We start from the raw sequence: 26164 nt of genomic DNA on the forward strand, positions 1-26164 counted from the left end.
GAGAAGTGGGTGTACTCTAAATTTATGGCCCCATTTTTTTAAGTAGAAATGGGTATACCCCATGCCATCAAATAAAGAAGTGGGTATACTTCATATACCTGCATGAACTCTGCACTACAGCACTGCATCTCATCCTTATGACTGGTTTTGTGGTTCAGGGTCACATATGTTGGTGAATGAAGAGACATCTGGAGAGCCACAAGATTTTTGTCAAAAAGCCACTTGTGGCCTACAACCATGGGTTCCCGACCAACGCTCAAACAATTTTTATGTGAAATGTCATGCATAAGTCTTTGAATGCAATAATACTTAACAGTATGCTTTGATTTAAATAAATCATTTATTTGTTAAACATTAGCATTGGTGAATTCAATATTTCAATAAAGCTGCTTTGTGCAGAGTAAACAAAATTAGCACGACAGCAAAAAAAGCCACACAGTATTCACAGAAGCACACTGTTCACACCTCTAACAGTCACACATATACACATTCACCACTAATAGGCAAACACGTATCTCATGTCCACCAGTACAACGAAACCACATTTCTTTCCACTTCACATTTCACTTAAACCCAAATGAACGTGTTAATGTGTCAGATGCATATAGTGACAAAAATAAAAAATACAGTTTGTGTTTTAAAAAAGAAATACTTTGGTTGTACCCACATTTATTAATTTATATTTTGATCACATTTTTTGTGATGTTGTACACTTCTGTCTTTCTTTAAACTGCTATTAACATTATTTTAAACATGGTGAAATTTTGTTGACGTTGTGCTTTTGGCTGTTATTGGTGTGTATTATGTTTGCGAATGTGATGGAGAAGTAACAGATCTTAAGTTCAGAGAGTAAGCAGAATTCTCACATTTAACGATCGCTTCATGTAGTATAATTCACAAAGAAAAAGTTTAAACTCACAAACAGTCAGAATCTGAAGTTATAACAGAGACTGAAGATGATCAAACAGCTGAATGTTGATCTGAGAATCACAGAGAATTTGTTTATCATCTCTTGACTCCTGCATACACCACATCATCCTCAGATCCCTGTACACATAAACACACAACATACAAACATCAGATCAATTCATCAAATTATTATTAATCTATTTTTAGAGTAAGACTGTTGTGTATGCATTAAATAGGACTCAAGACAATGTGTTAGGTTGTAAACAATATGACATCAGTTTACAGATAGATAGAGCAGCCTGTTTCTTAATCTGCTACTCTGCCTGGAGATGGCGCTATGCCGTGGATGGTTTAGATATATTTATGCTGATATTTATGCTGTTTTAAGTTTTGTGGCTTATAAAGGGTTTTTAGTCATGATGTTTTATGAAAGAAATGTTTATGAATATATGATTGAATGTTTTAAGCATCCTGCATGTAATATAAGATCCACAAGAAATTGCAGCTACATTTATGGTTGACTGAAGTCAGAGGTGGAAAATCCATGTGCCATGAGTGAAAGTCCTCTCCAGTATTTTGTTCCAATCACCTGGATTTACTATGAAGCACAGTTTTTCTGCAGGAGGTCACTTGTGCTAATTAGCAAATCCAGGTGATTGGAACAAAATACTGGGGAGGACTTTTACTCATGGCACATGGATTTCCACCTCTGACTGGATCGCAGTTGATCCGTGATCCGTATCGATCACGACCCACAGTTTGGACCGGATTTAATTTGCGGATTAATACGCAAATTTAAATAGGGAAAGTTTATCATTTGCACGTGTTTCAAAGGCGCTAAAGTGAGCAGCTTTCTGTACACACATGCAGTTGAATGTGTCTGGTCCAGCTTCAGTTAGATGTGATCATCACTATGCCCTTCAAGATGCCTAGAACTCTTGATGTGCAAACTTGATAAAGAGATGCGCTACTGTGTCTCATATTGTAGTCCATTAACTTACATTTGGTGAACAGAGCACTGAAAAACAACGTAACGTTTTTATGTTGACTGTTTATGCTCCGCTGTTTGGAATTTACCCACCATCTGTGTGCGCGCGCGGGGGTTTAACTCAATAGTGCACACATGGAGAGATGCGTTTCAAAAAGCAAGCGAACAAAAAATCTTTCTGTTCTTGACAGGGCACATACAAACAAAATGATCTCCACAGTATTCTTTTTTTAATAAAGACAATTGTTTGTGTCTTAAGTGTATAGTTATGTTCAAAATAACAGCAGTGTACTAATAAAAGTGATAAAATTGCAAAAACACAGTTTATTTTCTTATTTCAAATGTATTGAAAACATTCCACGTTCAATTCCGAATCAAAGCATTAACACAGTTTACAAGTCTGTCTTGTTCTTTTAAAGGAAGGCAAAGACAATGAATATTAAGCTGTACAAAAAAAAATAGCAGTGCCAACATTTTTCTTTGTAAACCCTCGATGTCAAATCAAGTCAACCAACTTCTGGCACCTAGAAACAGATATTTCAACCCAGAATCCACAGTTTTTTCGTTGTTTTTTTTTATTTTTCGGTTTTAGCTGCATTTTAAATGTCACCCCACAAGTTTTCAATGGGGTAGAGATCAAGAGATTGAGCTGGCCACTCCATAACCTCAATCCTTTTTGTCTGGAACCAAGATTTTGCCCTCTTGCTTGTGTGTTTTAGGTTGTTGTTAGGGGTGGAACGGTACACAGAAGTCCCGTTTCGGTTGGTACCTCGGTTCAGACATCACGGTTCGTTTCAATTTCGGTACAATGGAGGAAAAAGTGTGCTCCTAAATGAAAAAATGTAGGAGCACACAAAGAAATATAGGAGCACAGTGAAAAAAGTTGATTAAACTGCTAAATTCATATGGATATTATATTCCCGCGCTATATGCAGATTTAATGTAGGCCAGAGTACACGTCACCAAAAGCAGCAGATATAAGCTGCATTTTATTGATCATAAGCTCATTTTTAAAATAAGCGATAGGAGTGAGCAACAGCAGCCCTGATAGCCTAATATCATTTAATTTCTTAACTATTGATGAATATGATTGTGTGTTGAGCGTCTACGACAGGGCTATTCAATTTAGTTTGTCATGGGGGCCAGTTCATGAAAAGCATCTCAAATGAGGGGCCAGAGATATATCAGTGATGATGACTACATTTTCTTACATTTAAACATACTCATGTTGGATTTCAAAAACAACAAAAGGAAACCAAGGCACTCTTCTAAATTATAAAACCCCTTTAATAAAGGTGCTAGTTCATAATGGAACTTAAAAATACCACCAACATGTTTCGGCCTACATCTAGGCCTTCATCAGGGCACAAGTAGCAAAAATGCTACAAACACAGTTAAAGAGCACAGTAATTAGCCAGCTGATCCACTCCAGAGTGGGTGGGGTCAACCTCTCCAAATCAAACAGGCCTAAAGTAGGCAATGTATCAGAGCAATCAAAAAACAGACAACCACAAAAAAAACAGACAACCACAAAAAAAAAAAAAAAAAAAAAAAAAAAAAAATTTAAAAAAGAAGAAGGAAATTAAAGAAAAGTTAACATATCAATACTATCATTAAGACCCGGAAAAGTCATTGCATTAAGTCTGTGAATCCAGCGACTCTCCTTCTGATTAAGAATCCTTTGCCTATCACCTCTTCTAGAAGATAAAGGGACATGATCAATCCCCAAGGCAGAGAAAGAAGCCAAGTTGCCATCATGTACCTCATTAAAATGTTTCACCATGGCATAATCACCATTCCCTACTCTGGCTGCATATCTATGCTTCGCGAGTCGGTCCTGAAAGCGACGTTTCGTCCGCCCTACATAAAAAGCATCACACATAGCACACTTCAAAATATAAATAACAAACACTGTCTTACAATTTATGAAATGTTTAGTGAGGTATGTTCGTTGTGTACCTGGGTGAGTGAACCCTTTAACCTTGGTGACTATATCACATTGTTTACAATGGCCACATTTAAAAGTACCATTCGGAACTTTAGGTAACCAAGTGGTCTGTTCTCTTGCTGGGAGGTGGCTATGTACCAACCGATCATTTAATGTGGGCGCTCTTCTAAATGAAAAAACTGGGGGTTCCTCAAAGATATCCCTCAAAATGTCATCACATCGAAAAAGATCCCAGTTTTTTCTTATTACCTGCCGTATGCGTACAGCCTCTGTACTATAACGTGTAGAAAAGTATACCCTTTCTTTCTTCAAAACAGCAGGCTTTCTTTGTAGTAGAGACATACGCTCAAGAGAAGTGGCTCTTTCAAGTGCCCTATCCAGCGTAATCGCCTGATAACCTCTCTCCCTAAAACGACCATACATCTCTTTACTTTTCATGTTGAATTCATGATCATCATCACATATTCTCCGTAATCTCTGGAATTGACCAAAAGGAATATTTTTAATCAATGTAGAAGAATGAAAGCTTTTAGCATGAAGTAGAGTATTTTTATGTGACTCTTTCCTAAATATCGTGGTATGCAAAAAACCTTCTTCATCCTTGTAAATTTCTAAGTCCAGAAAATGGATTTTATGTACATCATATTCAAGAGATAACCTCACATTGGGATTAGCCGCATTCAAATACTCATGGAAACTCATCAGTTCTTCCTCCGTACCCTTCCACCATAAAATCACATCATCAATGTACCTTGCCCACCAGATGATCTTATCTCTGAACACATTCGTCTCATTAAAAACAAAGTCTTCCTCCCATTTGCCCATAAAGAGACCTGCATAAGATGGACTAAAGCAAGCCCCCATGGCACAACCCTTAACTTGTTTAAAAATCTTGTCCTGAAATAGAAAAACATTGTTATAAAGTGTCCATTCAGTTAGTTTGACAAGAAAATCTGTGGGGGGAAAGGAGTTTGATGGAAGAGGACGTTTGTCCAAAAAATGTCTCAGTGCATCAAGGCCTTGTGTATGTTCAATATTGGTATAAAGGGCCTCAACATCCATGGTAACAAGTAAAGACTCAAGCCACTTCTCTTGAGCGTAGGTCTCTACTACAAAGAAAGCCTGCTGTTTTGAAGAAAGAAAGGGTATACTTTTCTACACGTTATAGTACAGAGGCTGTACGCATACGGCAGGTAATAAGAAAAAACTGGGATCTTTTTCGATGTGATGACATTTTGAGGGATATCTTTGAGGAACCCCCAGTTTTTTCATTTAGAAGAGCGCCCACATTAAATGATCGGTTGGTACATAGCCACCTCCCAGCAAGAGAACAGACCACTTGGTTACCTAAAGTTCCGAATGGTACTTTTAAATGTGGCCATTGTAAACAATGTGATATAGTCACCAAGGTTAAAGGGTTCACTCACCCAGGTACACAACGAACATACCTCACTAAACATTTCATAAATTGTAAGACAGTGTTTGTTATTTATATTTTGAAGTGTGCTATGTGTGATGCTTTTTATGTAGGGCGGACGAAACGTCGCTTTCAGGACCGACTCGCGGAGCATAGATATGCAGCCAGAGTAGGGAATGGTGATTATGCCATGGTGAAACATTTTAATGAGGTACATGATGGCAACTTGGCTTCTTTCTCTGCCTTGGGGATTGATCATGTCCCTTTATCTTCTAGAAGAGGTGATAGGCAAAGGATTCTTAATCAGAAGGAGAGTCGCTGGATTCACAGACTTAATGCAATGACTTTTCCGGGTCTTAATGATAGTATTGATATGTTAACTTTTCTTTAATTTCCTTCTTCTTTTTTAATTTTTTTTTTTTTTTTTTTTTTTTTTTTTTGTGGTTGTCTGTTTTTTTGTGGTTGTCTGTTTTTTGATTGCTCTGATACATTGCCTACTTTAGGCCTGTTTGATTTGGAGAGGTTGACCCCACCCACTCTGGAGTGGATCAGCTGGCTAATTACTGTGCTCTTTAACTGTGTTTGTAGCATTTTTGCTACTTGTGCCCTGATGAAGGCCTAGATGTAGGCCGAAACATGTTGGTGGTATTTTTAAGTTCCATTATGAACTAGCACCTTTATTAAAGCGGTTTTATAATTTAGAAGAGTGCCTTGGTTTCCTTTTGTTGTTTTTGAAATTTAGCTTATTTCCCAAAGAGCACCTTCGATTTACATATATTTTTGATATTTTGTATACTGTTTTGAACGCCGTAGCCCTCCAGCCCCTGCTTTGTGGGTGATTGTTTTTATACTCATGTTGGATTTTGAAACTGCATTACAAGAAAATCAGTGCATTGTACAATAGGTTTTTTCTACAAACTTATTGTTTTGTAAGTATGCTTTTTTTCTACATCCAGACATGTTCGTATATTGTATTTTAAAACTGCATAACAACATAAGTGCATTGTAAGATGCCCGAGTAAGCTTTATTCTACATTTAAAGGGGTAAATAAGAGCCATATCACACTCATTGAGAAATTTAACTTATTTTCTCACTCAGTACACATATGCCTAACCAGAAGTTTATAATATGGAACATAACATATTTTATACAGTTTTTCGTCAAAGCTAATTATTTCACTACCCCTATTTAAACTACAACAGCAATCTTAATAACTGGCAAACATTAGGCTAGCTTCTAATAAGAGAAATTATACTTTTATATTTCGCAAGAGCAGTAAAATCAGGTGTATGTTTGTCAGCGTGATACGCATACAGTGGTGCTGGGCTGTGAGCGATGGGCGATTAACTGTTACTCGTTTTAATTGCATTCTTGTCTTGTGTCTCTGCATCTCATGCTATATGAAACAGATGCATGTGCATCAACTAACTGTAATTGCGACCCTGTCCTCTTGCATGCTTTCCATGTAAAATCAATGGTATGCTTCGCTGTTGTTCAGTGTATTGAGAACAGCCCGCCACTCGCGCACTGTGCTCCTAAATTATTTTACAAGTTCACATATAACTATTTTTAGGCCCATATGGGAGTAAAATTCTCGCACTGTAGAGCCCTGCCTAATCATAAGTTATAAACTCTGAACTTTAGGACAGATCAGACTTCAGAACTGTTGAATGATTTAAATCAAAATGTTTCCCATTTTTCTGTTTGATGTCTCATTTCATTTAAAATGTTGTTGTCTGATGCACCAAAGCATCTTGTGTTTGCGGCTGACAGCTTTTGCATTGCAGTGGTTTTTATCGCTTTGAATCTTCTCAGATTTCTGGCCTGTTGTTTCACACTGATTATTTTTGTCACAGTAAACTTTGTCCAGTGAGTTTCCTACTGTATGTGACTCTTAAACTTTATCAGCACAAATACACTGTGCCTCAAACTCAGTATCGCATAGGTCACACAACTGGAGACCACTCCAGTTTTGCCTTTTAATCTTCATTTCTACATGTATAGTAGTCATTTCAATTTAATATTTGTTGAATTCCACAAAAGCAAATCTCAGAAGTCACACATCAGCAATGTGAAAGACTGAGAGCATGACACGACATCAGGCCCGGATTAAACAATGTAGTGCCTTAGGGTGACCACATTTGAAGTGCCCCTACCAAATTTTTTTTTGAGTCTAGTCATTGCAGGTCTCCAGAAAAAAATTCACTGTAGCACCTGACTGAATTTTTTCGGGGCACAAGCAGAACATTAAGGGGTGCATCATCAGCCTCCAAAGCAGTTATTCACACTTTTGCCAAACGACTGTATTACTGACAAATACTAGTAAATATAATCACTATTGTTAAGTTGTTATTGATTTGTTGCAGGTAACAAGCGTTATTTTATTACACTATATATACAGTAAGTTATAGGCTATTTAGCTTGTCCAGTTAGCTTATTGTAATGAGATGAGTGTCATGGCTAGATACATTTATCCTTTAGACGTTTCTCGCCTTTGATTTAGTTTTCCTGACCTGGGCACCTGATGCGTCAATTCTTATACCTTTCTTAAGCCTATACATTTATATGTAATGTAAGGAATAATTGACGACGGACCATTGAATTGTAAGAAAATAATCGCGTTGTGCCGTTACACTGCGGGTGTGCATTATTTTCTAATAATTTAAAGGACCAGAGTCAATTATAAAGCAATAAACCCCGAGAAGCAGTGGGTTACCAGTGCATTTTATAACAGCTAAGGGGCGTTGTTAGGCACGACGCGAAGCGGAGTGCCTAAACCCCCTTAGCTGTTATAAAATGCACTGGTAACCCAACGCTTCGAGGGGTTTATTGCGTTTATAAAACGGTTACTTCATATGCATAACGTTAGCGGGATTTTATAAAATAAAACCCAAAAAAGTTGTAATTATATTAGTACAAATATTACTCTTCCGCCAAACAAAGTAGTTCCTCAGAATCAAGTGTGACTGAAACAGAGCGCAGTTCCCAACCAACACAGACACAGCAAAGACACAATGAAAATATGATTTAAGACTGTGGTGTTTATTTTATAAATCACCATTCATCTAATTTATACATTAACATTTATATCGTGCAACTGTTGAAGTGATGATCAAATATGCTTGGAAGCATGCTTAACTCTTTCCCCGTCAGCGTTTTTTTTTTTTTAAAGTTGCCACCCAGTTTTAGTTTAATGCCTTCCAGAAAATTATCTTCTTTATATAAACATAAAATATCAAATGAAAGAACAGACCATCCGCTTTGAAACAAAAACAAACAAAAAAACATTTCATCCTACCTTCATTTGATCTCTTATCACCTTTCAAATTTTTTTATTAAAAGCGGAGATAATTCCATTTTTGTGAAGAACTTTAGTAAGAGATCAGATTCAGACGGAGCCATGAACAGTACTACACGGTGTTTTCAGTGAATGCGTCAGTGTTTAAGTTGGGTAAGATCGCCACCCAGTGGATAATAGCGGACGTATGAACTTGAGTTATAAAATCCTCAGACAACGTTTTCTCTTTATCGACGAGATGACTCAACAATATTTATTGACATTCATCTGGATATCGCCATTAATTGTGCAATTTTAGACAAATTAAAAATATGATTTAAGACTGTGGTGTTTATTTTCATAAATCAATACGCAGTAACAGTGGCGCAGTGATACCTATGTAATGTGGTCTGAACCGTGATGTTACCGGTGTATTTTATCACGGCTTAGAACGCGTTTCAACCAATCAGAATGAAGAACCAGAACTGCCCGTTTTATAATTCCTCTTATACCACGGTTACCACAAACATTGCTCTGGTGCCTATTTTTAAGACATTTAACAAGTGAGGTGTGCGGTTATCAGAAATTAATGCATACCCACGGAACATTTCTCAGCCAATCAGAATACAGCATTCAACAGACTAGTGGTATAAGTTAGTGTTAATATATAAGTTCTCCCGCTCTCTTCATATCTCATTTCTGCAATGTCTAATGACCCTGCGCCTTATTGTGGTTCTGAGTGAGATGTGTTGTTAAGGTGTGGTTGACTTCATGTGAGGCTGCGTAGACCCAACGGTAGATTTTAAACACATGGCTACATAAAACTTTTGTGTAACAGGTGCGTAACTGCTAGGGTTGTCAACAATAATCGAATCGGTAATGCATTGCAATATGCGCATGCACGATTCAGCATCGATGCAGCAAAGTGCCATAATTGATTGTCACTGTTTTTTTTTTTTGGCCTCGAGTGGACAATAAAGTTGTGAAGTTTCAATTACTTCCGGGGGCATAACAACAATAATCAAGATGACTGAGGCGGAGAGAGATGACAGTGATAGACGGGTAAATAAAAACGCACCCTTTTCCATGGAAAGTGGACATATGGGCACATTTCGGATTCTACGAAGTTAATGGGAAACTACACAGACTTACGCTGTGTGTAAATTCTCATCTCAGGTATATAATTGTCATTGTCTTAAAGCTGCTAAGCTTCCGTGTTTGTTGAGAATAGTTGCACTTGACTGATTAAAAATTTGCCTTGTTGTGTACAGTAGAATTCTGATGCATCGCAATGCATCGTAAAATCGAATTGAATTGAATCGTTACCTGGTGAATCGTAATTGAATCGAATTGTGAGGGCAGAGCCAATGCACACCCCTAGTAACTGCAGCAACACGCTTGTGTCCGATGAAACCATCTATAGTTTTTAAATTCCCCAAAATCATCACACATTAATTAAAACAAATAAATTATTCAATTATTTTAAATACATGTAAAACATAACTTGCGCTGCTTAAAAATGAATATGAACTCTGCAGAATATGAACCCTGAACTTTGTTTTCTCTGCAGTATTAAATGTTTTATTTTCTGCAAATATTAACAGTATTTTAATTTGCAATTTGGGAAAACATTTGTCAGTAGTTCACAGAATGAAGTGAAATGTATAATTTTACCTAGTGCTGGTTAATTATTCGATAACAATAATTTTACCAATGTAAATTTTTTTCAGATAAACGATAACAACAGTTTGAAAAGGGGTCGATAATGTTAACACACTGTGCGTAATGTTGCGCAAGCACTTCCGGATGTGGCACGGGCTCTTGGTTTACAATCACAGTATCAGATAGACTTGAAGGAGTGGAGTAAGATGAGGCAAGTTATTTATTTATAAGTAGAGCCCTATGATTTTCGCAATGCAGATAACGCGGACGGAATCCAAATGCATGGAAACATTTTTCTTTTGTGTAATATTGGACGCGCAAACAGGGTTCTTCAAAGCCGGGAACACAGCAGACAAAAGAGGCGCAGCATACTGTACTTTCTTTCAGCATCCGCCTTGCGCGCATACCCGTCCGCACAGCTTTAAAAGTTTATTTACAGGACATTCACAAATTCAGTAAACTGAGGAAAAACAGCAGATCCACCAGTGCAGTGAATATAATGTATAAGTCCATTAATCAGTTCAATATACATCCATTTATCAGCGTGTATAGTTCGTATATGTATAACACATGCGTGATCACTGAACTAAGTTTTCTTTCTTGTTTAAGTGAACATAAACAGCTGGATGTTACTCAGTATATTGAAACTTAAAGCGGTCTGTCTTGGGTCTTAAAGTGACAGTAGCCTGCTGCTTTCTGTGTCAAAAATGTATATTTCATAACAAATATATTAACATTTAATACAGATGCCTGAACATTAAAACAAGATTTTAGTATTTGTATTTGTCATGTTCTGAATAAAAAGTAGTTTAAAAACATTATTAATGGTCTGGTTTTTACCATTTTTATTCAGGAGCAAAAATCTGCCTTTAAATTTGACAGGAATAAAGATTTGTTATTTATCATGATAATTATTGATATCGACTGATATGGAAACATTTTCTTGATAATTTTTTTGGCCATATTGCCCAGCCTTAATTTCACCTAAATACGTACCTATAAATAGTAAAATAAAATAGTGTTTTCTTAAGTAGTATGTCTGGCTGTCATATATAAACTTTTCTTACATTTAAAGTAATATTTAAGGGGTATCACATTTCACGTCAGAGTTCGGTTGGATGATGTGAACACTGTTTTCCAAACTCGGGTGCGCACCCACGAACCGCATGTGAGTCCACCTGAAAAGGATGGTCTGGGGTACGATCCCTGTGAACTGAGGTATGGTTTACTGCTGATATGAGCACAATCAAACTAAATCACGTAGAAAAGACAGATGCAAGTTGGTTTTTGTAATTTATTCTTTGATAACAAAATCAAAGGTTCAAATAAAGAACAATGAGGATATGAACAACTCTGTCCATTTGACGCTTTCTCTTTCATAGCCGCTGTCTAGCATCAGTAAACAGCTGCAGCTTGATGACGCAGGTGTACTGTCGTTCATAACAAATATTATGTGAACAGAGCCCAGCGGTGGAAGAGGGAGGGGGAGCAATCGAACTCTGGTTCGGAGTCGGACCAGGCAGTCGAACCTAATATGAAACCACCCTTATATTTGAACTAGTTCTGTAATTATTTTATTGGCTTTTGTATATATATATTTATTTATTAATTCTTTCTTAATGTTATAATGGACACAGTTTTTCTGGAATATTCCACAGTACAAGCACAAAACTTAATAATAATAAATAATAAAATAATAATTTTGAAAAATTCAGCACTGAATTTGGGGCACTTTAATTTGTCTGAATAAGTCAGTGTTATCTCTGTTACTTTTAAACTTTGTTACTAATGTAGAGTAACAGTGTTGAGTAAGGTTGTGCCGATAGACGATAGTCAGACATATGGCTGATAGCGCTAGCCTTTAAGACCATATTTGGCATCTTTGCCCATCATAGTTTTAAATTATTATTATGATTATTATGCCATTATTACCGTATTCTCATCATAGTTTCACATTTGGTGTTTCTAAGCTCTTGTGTTTCTCTTGTCCTCTTCTAGGTTTGTCTATTTGTTTTTAGTAACATTTGTCTTGTTGTCATTGTTAGAGTTGGAGGATGCGCCAGCGTCGTATGATGACAACGGAAATTAAACAATAGTACTGCAGTCTATGGGTTGAATGTGTTCGAACAGCCACAGGAGTCTGCCTTCTCTCCGACCATTTATCTAATCTGAGGTAATGTTATTGAACACACCGTTTCACGTCTTTTTTGCGAACACACGAACAACGCTATTTTTAGCCTTTCATTGATAAAACGAAAGCGGCTGATTTCCGCATAGTTTCATTTTGTTAGCGTGTGAAAGTTGCGCGATCTTATTTCATAAATTGCCCCTCAAAGTAATCAGGACATAAGTGGTCAAAAGATAACAAAAGAGACGGATTAAATATTACAGGTGTGTTTCTCTCTCGTCATACTCTCTGCAGTATTTAAGCAGCCTCTCAGTGAGAAATCTAATGGCGCTTTTCCATTGCATAGTATTCCACGGTTTGGTTTAGTTTGGGTCGGGTCAGCTTACTTTTTGGAGCTTTTCCATTGGGTGCAGTACGTAGTACCCGATACTTTTTTTCGTATCACCTCGGCTGAGGTTCCAAGCGACCCGAGCTGAAACCAAACGTGACGTGAAAACACTGTAGGTCACTGATTGGTCTGAGAGAAGCGTCATCGCTATAATGTAAATATTAGCTTTAGCTTACTGCTAGCTTGCGCTGTCTAAAGCAAACATGTTGTTATCTGTGTTCTGCTAAAAGTTTCCAAACACCCTTTTAGCGATGAAAAACATCCGCAGGTTGAGAATCTGGGACACCATAACAGTTTTTTCCAGACTTGCAGTTTGTGGCGGCACATTCGCGACGTGCACGTCAGCATTATATATGCTTAAATGCAACTTGAATGAGGCTCAGCGGAGCGCCGTCGACTGACGCCACGGGTCGGGTGTTTGAACAGAAACTGTCATGTGAGACAGAGGTAGTTATAAACGCGATGTGCAAACAGCTATTTGTGGTGGCCAATTTTAATTTTGTGGCAGACTGAGAAATAAATGAATGTATGGGAATGTACAACAACGCTCTCACGTGTATGATGTCACAGCAGTAGGCAGCGTAAATATAACGACACGCCTATAATCCCACCCACTCCGAAATGATACTAAACTCGATGGAAAAGCTAACCACGCCAAAGTGAGGTGAGCTGACCCGACCCAAACTAAACCAAACCGTGGGGTACTATGCAATGGAAAAGCGCCATAAGAGCTACACTGAAGTTGGCAGTTTGATAAATGCAAGTTATCTTTGTGTGCTAAAAAAGCACATAAGTTCATGTAGATGGCAATACACATTCTCTTTTTTTGCCAAATAAATGAAAAGCATGTTGAAATCATCAATGTCTTTTCTCTTGCTGTATCAAAGTCTCACCTGGCTTTCCTCAGGGATGGTCCCAATAATGTGCTTAAAGTCAAATTCAGTTTGTGCATGATTACATGATATAACTTTTTTTAATACTGTATCCTAAATTATGGATAATTAATACATTAATAAGATAATACATTTCTGGAGTGTTAAAAATTAAAAGAAAAAATAACAACAAGAACCGTGCTGAACCGAGAACCGTGACCATAGAACCGTGATACGAACCGAACCAAGGGTTTTGTGAACCGTGCCACCCCTAATCTTAGTCTTAGTGGTTATTCATATCTTGTTTTGGGACTCAGTACAATACTTACTACATACTGATTGTGTAATTAAAAATAAATCAGTGAGATTTCAGGTAATCATATTAACATACAAAAAGGATCTTACCGGTTTATCAGCTGCTCTTTTACAGAATGTTGGATCTGCATAAGTAATTTCTGATTCTCTGTTTTGAACTGAACAATAATAACACATTTGAAAAAAACAATCAACTTGATCTTTTTTCACCAAAAAAGTCAATAGAAATGTATTATATTTTGTCATTATTTGTTATAATAATGTAGTTATTATTGTACAGCTATATTAGTACTAGTTGACATTTACCGTGTTGCTTTGTGTTTCTGTGTTTCCTGTAGATCCAGAAGATCAGAACTGAAGCTACAATCATCAGACATCCAACAGCAATACAACAGATCAAAATTAAGGTGAGATCTGTAATAAATAATAACAGACATTACTGTAACTCAATCTGATCTCAGATCAGTCAATATCATTGCCGTAACTGAATCTGTTGGAGTGACCTCAGATAAGTGATCTGGCAGTCTGTTCTCAGATCAGCTCAGTAAATAAACACAAACATCACCTGTAACTCACCTGAACACGTCTGACAGAGATCAGTATTGAGATGTTGAGTCTGATTACTGATGGGATTGTTCACCACACAGTTGTAAGAATCATTCAGACACTTCAGATGAAGAGAGATGCTGTTGTTGAGATCAGACACACTGATGCTGGATAATAAACTGTTTCCTTTGTACCAGGACAGACTCACATCTCTCACATCTCTCATATTCAACACTGAACACAATAACACACATGATGAGCTTGATGTTGTTCCTGATATTGAAGAGTTTTGTGTGGTGATGACAGGAACGGGCAGACGAGCTGAAAAGCATTTTAAGAATAGAAACAAAAATGAAAAGAGTTTATTATCAATATAAAACATCAATTAGACAACAATGAGAGTAATTACTGTATGATAGTTAATATCTCAACAAAAGCAATAAGCCCTAAGAAGGGATTTAAGGATAACAGTAAATATAAAACAAATAAGAGATGATGTTAAACACAACACAGAGCAACTTCTCAGAGATTATTACATTTATTATATGGTTTATTCATAAAAGCACACAGCAAGAACAATGTAAAGATATTGATAAACATATTATTGAAACAAGCAGTGTAGATCATCAGAAGCAGAATGATTGACAAACAAAAGACAGACAGAAACAGTGATACAGTAATACTGATATCCTGAGATCACTAAAGTCATTTACAACAACCACCAATCATAATCAAACACCTAAACTAGGGCTGGGATAAACGATTATTTTTTTAACGATTAATCTAGCGATTATTTTTTCGATGCATCGATTAATCTAACGATTCATTTTGTCAGTCCGATTCGACTTCGATTCGATTCTCGATTATCTCCCCATTAATTAACTAATAGCAAGTTATACATGTTGATTTACATATCTGAATGTAAACATTTCAATATATCTTTATTGCTCTTAAAATTTCAAAATAAAAAAAGACTATACAAGTGCAAAATAATGCATTCTTAGACAGAGGTAGCATTCAATAAAGCATTTGTACTGTACATACTGTGCAGTTAAGTAACCGTATAAAAATCTCAAGTTCAAATTACTTTATTTTACATGCATTTATGAGCAAAACCTCTTCAATGTGCCTTTTGATGGTCTGTGTAATTTTTATAACTAGATTTGTTTAATCCACATTGTTTTCGTGCTGTTCTAGTCAGATATTTAATGACAGATATAAACACAATTATAGACTTAAGAAGCACATATATATTATTAAATCTCTTTCTCTTAAGTTTGTTAAGATAGATTAGGACTCATTTACTGCTGGACAGAGAGTGAATGAAAGCGCAGTCTTCTGGCAACAGTGACATATTTCATTGCTTTCTGTTAAATTGCTCAAATGACATTGGCATCACATTCATGATTTTATGGTAAAATGACACTTTTTCGCGTAAATCCACGAGCATTTAAACCCTAAACAAAGCACTTTCACTTTAATTGAGCGTGAGCAGCGCAGCAGAACCACGCAGAAACGATTGCAGCACTGTTGCTACAGAGCCGCCCAAGTATTTGCAGCTGGCTCCGACCTCCGTTTATATCCGTTTCGAGCCGCGAGCTCGCGCTGCTCATGCGGCGGGGTGCATGCTTGTTAACATGGGCGCTGAAAAAACCACGCGCCGCGCGGCCGCAGGCACTGCTCACCCTTGCTGTGTGAAACAGGTGTCATGAGCAATTCAGTCCCCCCGAGCAGCCGTGAGCAATTACTGAAGCCAATTGCGTTGCTACTACTGCGCCGCCTTTTTGGTTCTGACGAATCGACGCGCATATTTTGCGTCGACGTATTTTTTGCGTCGACGTCGTCGATTACGTCGACGCGTTGTCCCAGCCCTAACCTAAACTATCAGTTTTATATACTAAAATATATAATAGAGAAGACAAACAGTAAATCTTTACTCACCATAAACAATAACATTGAATCTGTATGAGATCTCTGTAGTGCTGGTGATGGTTACATTATAATCTCCAGTGTGTTGAGTTGTGATGTTTGTGATGATGAGATCTCCAGTCTGATCATTTAACTGCAGTCTGTGTCTGAATCTCCCATCAAGAACATCAGCATATATTGAGACTTGATTAATACCGTTAATGATTTTAGCTATGGTAGACGTTTGACGTCCAAATCTCCACTCCATCACATCATCTCTCTTTATTTCAGGAATATTTGTGTGTAGAGTAACAGAATCTCCCTCCATCACTGATACTGACTTCACTTCATCACCAAACACACCTGAAACACACAAACACATTCACATCAAAGTTCATTAAAGTGTTTGAATAAAGTTAATTTGAACTTTCCAGTATTTAAGAAAAGCAAATATCAACTCTGAAAGAGATTTGGAAATGTGAGCTTTGAAAGAAATGATTTTTAACATCTACATGGCATCTATTCAGACACTTTTATTCAAAGCGATTTAATTGTGATTTAAGTTTTATCAGCATTTGTTTAAAAAGCTAATACAACAGTTGAGCTACAGGAACATTTAAATACAGAACATTATTAAAAGCTTCAACTGTATGGAAAAAAATAAATCTCTAAATTCACACTCACATTTATGCATTTACCTAAATGCTTTTATCTAAAGTGAATTATAATAGCGAGGAGAAACATTATTGTAAAGTTATCAAAGCTATGAAATAACATAAATGTAACTACAGGAATTATTTAGTGACTGATAAACTTATATATTATATATATATACTTATAGTTTAGTTATATTTGATTATTCACTCTATGACTTTGCAGAAATGTTCACTTATCATTTTATCACTCAGCTTCTTGAGGTCTCGCATTGAAGATGATAAAACTTTTGAACAGTAGTTTATATTTATGTATTCAAACAAAAGATTTGTCACATTTCCATTTAAAGCTTCTTTTTTGAACTATAAAGCCAAAAGAAATGACGAGAGTATTATCTGATGAATATTTACATTATGTGAGATCACAGACATCCAAACTAGATTTTGATGATATGAGAATTAAATCAAGTTGTAACTCTCTACTATCAGCTGTAATAAAACACATTTATAACTTACCAACCAGAGAAGTGATGCAGAAAAAGAGAAAAACAAACATGAGAAACATCTTCTTCAACAGTTCAGATGTCTGAAATAACAAAAATACAATCGATCTGACGGTGTTGTGATGTAAAGTCAGGTTGTATAGAGATTAACACAACATCAGTTTGTGAGATCTGTCTGAGCGTGCGTGTTGACTTTCAGGTTTGAAGCAGGGCTGGTTTTCAATATAAGGATCTGTTTGTATGTCAATGGGTTTGAAATGTTTCGGTGTGATTGGTAACATGGTCTCATTCTTATAATAATAGAGCATAAGAAAGGTTTGAGAGTTTACAGTATTTATATGTAATCATATAAAAACAAATAAATTGTTTTACTGTTTCATCACAACAATATAGCAATTAGAATGAGGTGCTTTGTATCCAAACAAGACTTTAATAAAACATCTTTATACATTTATTATCAGTGGGGTGGATTTCTGTTCACTTCAGTCATCAGGTCTTTAAACTGCATGCAGATTTATCTCAGTTTCATTTATGATTTCTCTTTTCTTTCACTAAATCTAATTCATGTTTATCAAATGTTCTGTTTCATATTAGATCAATATTTTGAATAATTTGAATGAAAAAGTTGATTTTTCTCCTTTTTCCCCCTTTATGACACTATTTAAATTAGCATGCTTATAATGTACTATATATGTATATAAACTTGTCTTGTGTTTTGAGGAGGGATACTGTAAGTAAATTTTTAGGGTGGGGTTAAAGAGAGCTTGTGGTTAAATTAATCTTGTGGGAATCTGCAAACTGGTTTAACATCATAAACAATATTACCTGTTTATGATCTGTACCTAACTTTACGTTGTCAGATTCTTGTTGTGTTTTTTTCTGAACTGTTGAAGAAAATGTTTCTCAAGTTTGTTTTTCTCTCTTTCTGCTTCACTTCTCTGATTGGTAAGTTATAAATGTGTTTTTTAATGTTTTATAACATCTGTTTGTAAGGTTATTTATATTATATTTATGTTATTTTAGTTTTATTTGAATTTATTTTTCATATAAAAACTGATGACTGTGATTTTATCATGAAATCTTGGATGTCTGTGATCTCACATACTCTAAATATTTATCAGCTAATACTCTGGTCATTTCTTAAGGCTTTATAGTTCAAAGTAGAAGTTTTAAATGAAAATGTCATAAACCTTTGTTTGAATACATATAAACTACTGTTCAAAAGTTTAATCATCTTAAAAAATCAATGCGAGACCTTAGAAGCTGAGTGAAAAAATGATAAGAGATGACGGACTTTGTAAAATGAAAAACTAAGTGGAGGAAGAAGACACCAGTTTAAGAATAATGTTTAAAAAATTAGTTGTTTTCATTTTTATTGAAATAATGGTCAGGGGGTGGAAGAAGAGCAAAATACGGGACTTCCCTGGGCAAAACGGGATACTTGACAGGTATGGTTGTCATCCCGTTTATAGGCGCATATTACTAACGCGCTCTTTAAATAACAAAAAACATATTGTGACATTGACTTTAGACTTTAGACCAGGTTTTAGTTGGTCAGTAGCGTAGACACTTGCGTTGCACATTGCGCCGGGTGTATGATAGAGCCCTAGGGGTTTGAACTTGGGAAACCAATTGCTCTGATTCTCTATATAAAAGGCCAATAAATTCAGCGAATAAAATAAAAATTAAATTTACATACTGTACCGTGACTCCCCCGGAGATCCGGGTATAAAACCTAGGCCAGAACGCGATTTAATTCAGTTTCTTTCTCCTGAGCCAATGCTTACGAGTGTTTCTCTCATGTCGCCTGAGGATTCTTCTATCCTGCTCTGCAGATGTTGGTGTGACAACGTGGTTAAGATTTGTCTAAGAAAATTGTCTCTACCATTGTCATCACTACAATGTAAAAGATTAGCTTTACCTTTGTGTTAGCTTGTGCTGTCTCAAGCAAACTTTTTGTCATCTGTGCTCTGCAATAAGTTCCCAAACTCCCTTTTAGAGATGAAAAACATCCACAGGTTGAGAATCAGGAACACCATAAAAGTTTTTTCCAGATTTGCAGTTTGTGGCGGCACATATGCACGTTTGCATATATGCTTAAATGCAACGGATTTACGCAGATTTAATGTCCGTCATTGACAAGCACACACATCCTGTGCTTGAGCGTGTTTGTGAGCCGTCATTGACAAGCAGTACATAAACCCTGTACTTGCTGTTTGCTGTGACTGTTTTTAATGATAGAGAGCACAAATCATTTGATATTTGAGATGAAATAAAACTTCCTACGGAGTTAAGAAGATCTGTGTGACTCGACAGTCAGCACTCAGCACATGATCATTTCAAATCCATTTACAAGACTAATGCTCTTGTTATGTTTAATATAAAGTTAGTTTACATTGTGTTGTAAAAGTGCATAAATTATTTTGATACATGCTAAATTCATAATGAGAATGTATTAACACAAACTTTTTATCCTGCTATAATATATGACTCTATAAACAATAATAAATGTCATTTTGTTTACAAAATATAATTCTATCTTGACATGCACATTATCTGGTTTATGTTGTTCCAGTTTAATTCAGAGGACTCCTTGTTTTTTGTTTATTTATTTTCATTGTAAGCCTTGTACTAAACTATAACAGTTTATCAGTCACTAAATAGTTCATATAGTTACATTTATGTTATTTCATAGTTTTGATGACTTTACAATAATGTTTCTCCTCGCTATTGTAAGTCACTTTAGATTAAAGCATTTGGATTAATGCATAAATGTAAATATAATGTACTATTAATAGAATATATTTAAATATGGACAAATATAGGTTGGTCTTAGCTTTTCTTAAAGATTGAAAAGTTCAAATTAACTTTATTCAAACACTTTAATGAACTTTGATGTGAATGTGTTTGTGTGTTTCAGGTGTGTTTGGTGATGAAGTGAAGTCAGTGATGGAGGGAGATTCTGTTACTCTACACACAAATATTACTGAAATAAAGAGAGATGATGTGATAGAGTGGAGATTTGGACGTCAAACGTCTACCATAGCTAAAATCATTAACGGTATTAATCAAGTCTCAATATATGCTGATGTTTTTGATGGGAGATTCAGACACAGACTGCAGTTAAATGATCAGACTGGAGATCTCATCATCACAAACATCACAACTCAACACAATGGAGATTATAAACTGACCATCACCAGCACTACAGAGATCTCATACAGATTCAATGTTATTGTTTATGGTGAGTAAAGATTTACTGTTTGTCTTCTCTGTTATATATTTTAGCATTTGGCATAAATAATAATTACTTTAAGGTGTCATGTACACCAAAGCATTTTAAGGCAGCTGAAAATGTCAGGCAAACGCTGTGGGCGCTTGCCAGCGGTTTTTTCAGCTGAGTGCTTTGGTTGCTCTGATACTTCTGCTTTGTTTATCAGTCGCTAAACAATGGGACAGTTGGTTGTTGGGATGTTTATGGTAAATGGACTGCTTTTATATAGCGCTTTCATTGACCAATGGCCATTCAAACACTTTACATTTTGCCTCACATTCACCCATTCACTCACTCATTCATACACAGACAGCGGTGTCAGCCATGCAAGGCGCCATCCAGCTAATCAGGAGCAGCTGGGGTTTGGTGTCTTGCTTAAGGACACCCCGACACTTGGTCAGGTGGGGCCGGGATTTAACCACCAGCCTTTCGATTTGTAGACAAGTTACATGAGCCACTGCCGCAATGCCGCCCCTCAACCAGCTCGCTGCTTCCATTGTTAACAATTGAAAACATATGACGGCCGCTAGTGTAAATGCTTTGGTGTACATGCCACTCAATAGTGTCTCTTGCATTATATTGTTTATATATATGGTTTGGATTTTTGTTTCTGTTTTCAGCTCGTCTGCTCGTTCCTGTTATCAGCAGAGACTGTACACAAAACTCTATATCATCAAGCTCAAAATGTGTGTTGTTGTGTTCAGTGTTGAATGTGAGAGATGTGAGTCTGTCCTGGTACAAAGGAAACAGTTTATTGTCCAGCATCAGTGTGTCTGATCTCAACATCATCATCAGACTCTCTCTACCTCTGGAGGTTGAATATCAGGATAACAACACATACAGCTGTGTACTCAACAATCCCATCACAAACCAAACTCAACATCTCAACATCACTCAACTCTGTCAGTCGTGTTCAGGTACAGTTTTATTTAGTAACTTAATTTGTTTTCACTTAAACTACTGTTTAAATGTTTTGAAACAATTGACTGAAACGTCTCGTTACAATGTTTATGTGTATGTTTAATTGATTAGAAATGTGTTTTGTACACAGAAATGTGCTTACATATGAACTTTTTATTAGAAAAATAATATTTTATTAAAAAACAATATTTTTGCAATGGTTGACTTGTACTAAATAACGAAGAAAAGCAGCCAGTACCAGTCCATAATAGATAAAAATTCCTTCTCATTGCGAGCCCTCAAGAAATGACTTGTTAAAATCAGGCTGGCGAGTACTGGTGGTCTGACTAGCTGCGATTTATTGCATGAAATTCTTCCATTCTTTCATGCATCCTCCTCCTCATCCCCTCCTTCACCTCTCTTTTTGTCACTGCAGTTCTGAACTGGTCTCGAGCTGAGACTTGGGTTTAAGCTCCTTTCGAAGGCGCAACAGGACAAAGAACTAGCACTATACAATAAATACTAATCAATTCTACTATTTTGATTTAACATCATGATTTAAAATGTAGCTATTAATAATATTGAGTATTATGAATTTTATCTGATTTCAGAATGACAGACAAAGATGAATCAATTCTTATTTTAGTGCAGTCAAAAGAGCAGGAAAACATCTCATTTTTAATGGTGTATTTGTAACAGTGTAAACAAAAAGTATTTTACAGTATTTAAAAAAAAAACCGTCCACCTTTCCTGACTACGAAAGGTTCCATGTTTGTGTTCTGCAACATTGATTCACACCCAGAACATCAGACAGCAGTTTAGACTTACTGTACTGTAATCAGTTTATAATCTTTGAAGAATCCAGCTCCAAGAAGATTTTCTGAAACACCTCAAAAGATGCCTGGGATACTGGAGATTCAATGCATAGATCCAATCCAAGGAGGATAAAGCATGCCCTGGGAACACCTTTAAGACCTCTATAAAAATTCCAGCATCTCTTGGGCTGTCACTCATTCTTTACAATTTCAGCTATCACAAGCGGCTCCCACCTCTTCTTCATTATCAACATTAAACCGCAATTATGTCGTAAAACCTTTATAATACTTTAATGAAATGTATACAGCTTGAATATTGAAATTATCCATGCATTAAATTCTTGGTTTACTTGTATATTAAAATGTTTTAAGAGAAAACCTGAAGATATATGCAATGGAGTTCATCATAATGAGTTTGTGGCTTATTATGTGTGTTTGAAATCATGTGCAGTAATACTGAAAACTAATAATGCGACGCATTGTGATATCAAAATGAACCATTGACAAGAAAATTGTCATCGAATCGTGGGACCAGTGACTAATAGGTTGTTTGTAATCACATGTTTTTGATGACACACAAAGTGCAGAGGGATAGAAGCAAGTGATTTTCTCCATAGGAATTCACTATGACAAACTCAAAATACATATGTTTAACAATCTAAACTGAAATGTTTCAATTCTTGTGCATACAAAATTTTAATTGGAATTACAAATAATATCAATTTTTTTTTTAAAGATATATAATCCATATTTATAATTAGGAATGATCTCTCACATCCATTTTTTAACTCCAGCAATAAAGATAAGTCTTTCCATAGGACCCAGTCACATGTGAGTACCTGACAAGTAAATATATGTATATACAAACACATACACTAAATACACACAATATAATATATACAATATATTTATTTAATAATCTTACTTACCTTCTGTCGTGAATAAAGTTCTCCCTCAGCAATGTCTCAACTCCAGTACAGGCCTTCATGAGCACACAATTTAGTAAATAGGTCGCAAAATTTATATTATTATGTTGATTTTACGTCATGTAGAAAGCTTAATCATTTTAAAAAGATATAAATTAAATAATCTTTCTCACCTTTTGTGGAATTAAATTAATACATTTCCCCTCAGTATTTCTTCAAGTTTCGGAGGGCACCAGATAACTCCAGTAACATTACAGGCCTTTTTGTAAGCAAACAGTTCAGTCAATAAGTCGCAGATATTTTATAACGCGTCGATTTTACAACTGAAACTGTAAACAACTGAAACATTTTAAAAAGATACATTTAATAATCTTCCTCAAGTTTTATGAAATTAAATGAATAACATTACATTTCTCATTAGTAATGCTTTAAGTTTTGGAGGGTAGCAGAATACTCTAGTTACAGGCCTTTGTGAGCAAACAAACACCCTTTGTGGGGTGGTGATGGCGCAGTGGATAAGACACACTCCTTTGGTGTAAGAGACCTGGGTTCGAATCCATTGTGACACACCATTGTGTCCCTGAGCAAGAGGGCAAGTTTATGAGGGCTCCAGAGGCGTGTGACCCCTGACATAGCAATTGTAAGTTGCTTTGGATAAAAGCATCAGCTAAATGAATAAATGACCTCTCGCCGGCCCCTCCCCCAAAACGGCCATTGTCCAATCACACATCATAGCAACCGTTACTATGTGAGCAGGTCCGACAAACATTAACTCCAAACAAGATGGTAAAGCCGTGCGCCCACGGCTTTTGTAAATCGGACACTAGATCCCCCGAGAGATTGTCTGGAGGAGTTGTGTTCTTTCCATTCCCAAAGCCGAAAACACAACGTGAGCGGTGCCTCCAATGGATAAAACCGTGTGGACGGCCCCACTCCCAGTTAAATGTGTCGAACATTACAAAGCATAAATACGTCTGGTCAAGGGTAAGGCTTACAGCTAACTAGTTACAGTGTTGTCCAGAACTACTAACTAGAGGCAAGAACACAAATTGGACCAAATTTATGATTACCATGAATATAATTGCCAGAATGTTAACCTACTCTCTAATTTAAGTTTGAATTGAACGGAAAACCTAGAATATTTTGATATTCTCAAAACAGCAATGTTAGTTGGCTTTGAATGGCTTTGACCCAAATGTAGGTTTAGCTAGCTAACATACCCTTGTATTTGAACAAATATAGCCCCTTTTGCCTCAATCTGGAGGATATCGCGGATGTATTGCCCCAAAAAAGCTCACTCACACGCACGGGTATACCTCTTTCTGTCTGGTCATTTGTTTGTCGGACGTAGCAACACAATAACTAAGGGGGGCGAAAGGCTAATTTAGTCAATAAGTTGCAAATATTTTATAACACGTTGACTTTACATCATGTAAACCAGGGGCGATTCTAGGATTTTTATTTTAGGGGGGCTCAGCCCCCAGTAAGGGTATGATTAAAAAAATATTATTTAACTATTAGGTTGTATACTACTAACCTTATTGCAATCCACTATTCCATTGTATTCCCTGTGTCATATATGGGACTAGAAAATTTTCATTTGGGAATGGAGATTTTTTACAATGAAGACTTCCTGATTCATTATTCACTGTGCAAATACACATACACATTTCCAGTACAAACACATCATTTTACTCTTTGCATTTCTATGCTCACATAGAAACCTTAGCTAAGGATTTTTTTGACAAAATGAACTTTTAACCAGAAAATAAGATAAATGTGTGTGTTAACATAAATGTAAACATAAACCGGATTTGCTAATCTTATAGGTTAATATTATTAGTTGATAGCCACTGTGTTAATCTGGGAATTATACAGATCTAAAATATAGAAAAGGGGAGTGACCAACAAGTGATCTACCTTAATACTGAGTTGTCAAGATGCAGTATGATTTGGTTTTCAGGACAGGGTTTAGATTAAGCCAGGACTAGGCCTTAGTTATATTAGGATGTTTATGTAGTTTTTACAAGCATACCTTACAAAAATATTACAGGTGTCCATCTTGAGACAAAACAATGTGACTGATGTATTTTAAGATATGTTAGTGCAAGCTACTTTTAATTAAGAACTAAAACTCAAACAGGCATTTTAGTCTTGAACAAGACTTAAGCCCTGTTTGGGAAACAGCCCCTATGTCTATACTGTAGGTCAGGGGTCTCCAACCTTTTTATAAGCAAGGGCTACCACAATGGATAAAACAATCTGGATGGGTACTTACTTTCTGATATAGTTTAATCAAAACTTTTTTCTTTTACTTGTTGTTTTATTTTATTTTACTTGTTGATACGTTTTAGTATTGTTTAAAATGTTAAGATAGGTAAACCAAGCCAAACTAATATTAAAAATACCACGTTGAACCCTCAAAAACTTACTAGGAATACACATTATACTACCATACCAAAGACAAATACACAGGTGCCTTACACTTTTTAAAAGGAAGAAGTTGAAATGTTGAAATATTAATATTTTAAAGAAATGAAACAAACATATTTAATAAGCTATATTTTACTTATAGTATTAGATTTAAAAAAGTTATTTTACTGCAAATATAAGGTGAAATGCCCATTTAAAGCTCGATTTGCACGTTTGATCCAGTTTTTCCACAAAAAAACAAGTTTTATAAAAGGATACACTTCACAATCACCTGGTATTTCGCTGCATGAAATGATCTGCC

The 26164-nt window shown here is 36.0% G+C and overlaps 2 protein-coding genes across 5 annotated transcripts in view; one reads left to right on the forward strand and one right to left on the reverse strand.

The window, feature by feature from the left end:
• LOC135721229 (SLAM family member 5-like) overlaps nt 1-26164 on the forward strand; it is a 38218-nt gene that overhangs the window by 9024 nt on the left and 3030 nt on the right. Inside the window, exons 1-4 of one of the 4 annotated variants that reach the window (XM_065243424.2) lie at nt 12258-12375; nt 14244-14312; nt 20436-20759; nt 21410-21706. In XM_065243424.2, the coding sequence (XP_065099496.1) occupies nt 20465-20759; nt 21410-21706 (592 nt within the window). In that variant the 5' untranslated portion in view covers nt 12258-12375; nt 14244-14312; nt 20436-20464. Of the gene's footprint in view, nt 1-12257; nt 12376-14243; nt 14313-18338; nt 18461-20435; nt 20760-21409; nt 21707-22125; nt 23027-26164 lie in introns of those variants that run through there. The other 3 variants (XM_065243425.2, XM_065243423.2, XM_065243422.2) reach the window with 3 other exon arrangements.
• Nucleotides 328-17786, reverse strand: LOC135721227 (SLAM family member 5-like). The gene is made up of 6 exons (XM_065243420.1): nt 17529-17786; nt 16393-16722; nt 14482-14772; nt 14212-14319; nt 13996-14063; nt 328-1047 (listed from the first exon to the last, which is right to left on the reverse strand). Exons 1-6 carry the CDS (start codon nt 17575-17577, stop codon nt 1006-1008), a joined length of 888 nt encoding a protein of 295 aa, XP_065099492.1. The 5' UTR covers nt 17578-17786; the 3' UTR covers nt 328-1005.

The sequence above is a fragment of the Paramisgurnus dabryanus genome, chromosome 24, assembly GCF_030506205.2.
Source record: "Paramisgurnus dabryanus chromosome 24, PD_genome_1.1, whole genome shotgun sequence".
Lineage (NCBI taxonomy): Eukaryota > Metazoa > Chordata > Actinopteri > Cypriniformes > Cobitidae > Paramisgurnus > Paramisgurnus dabryanus.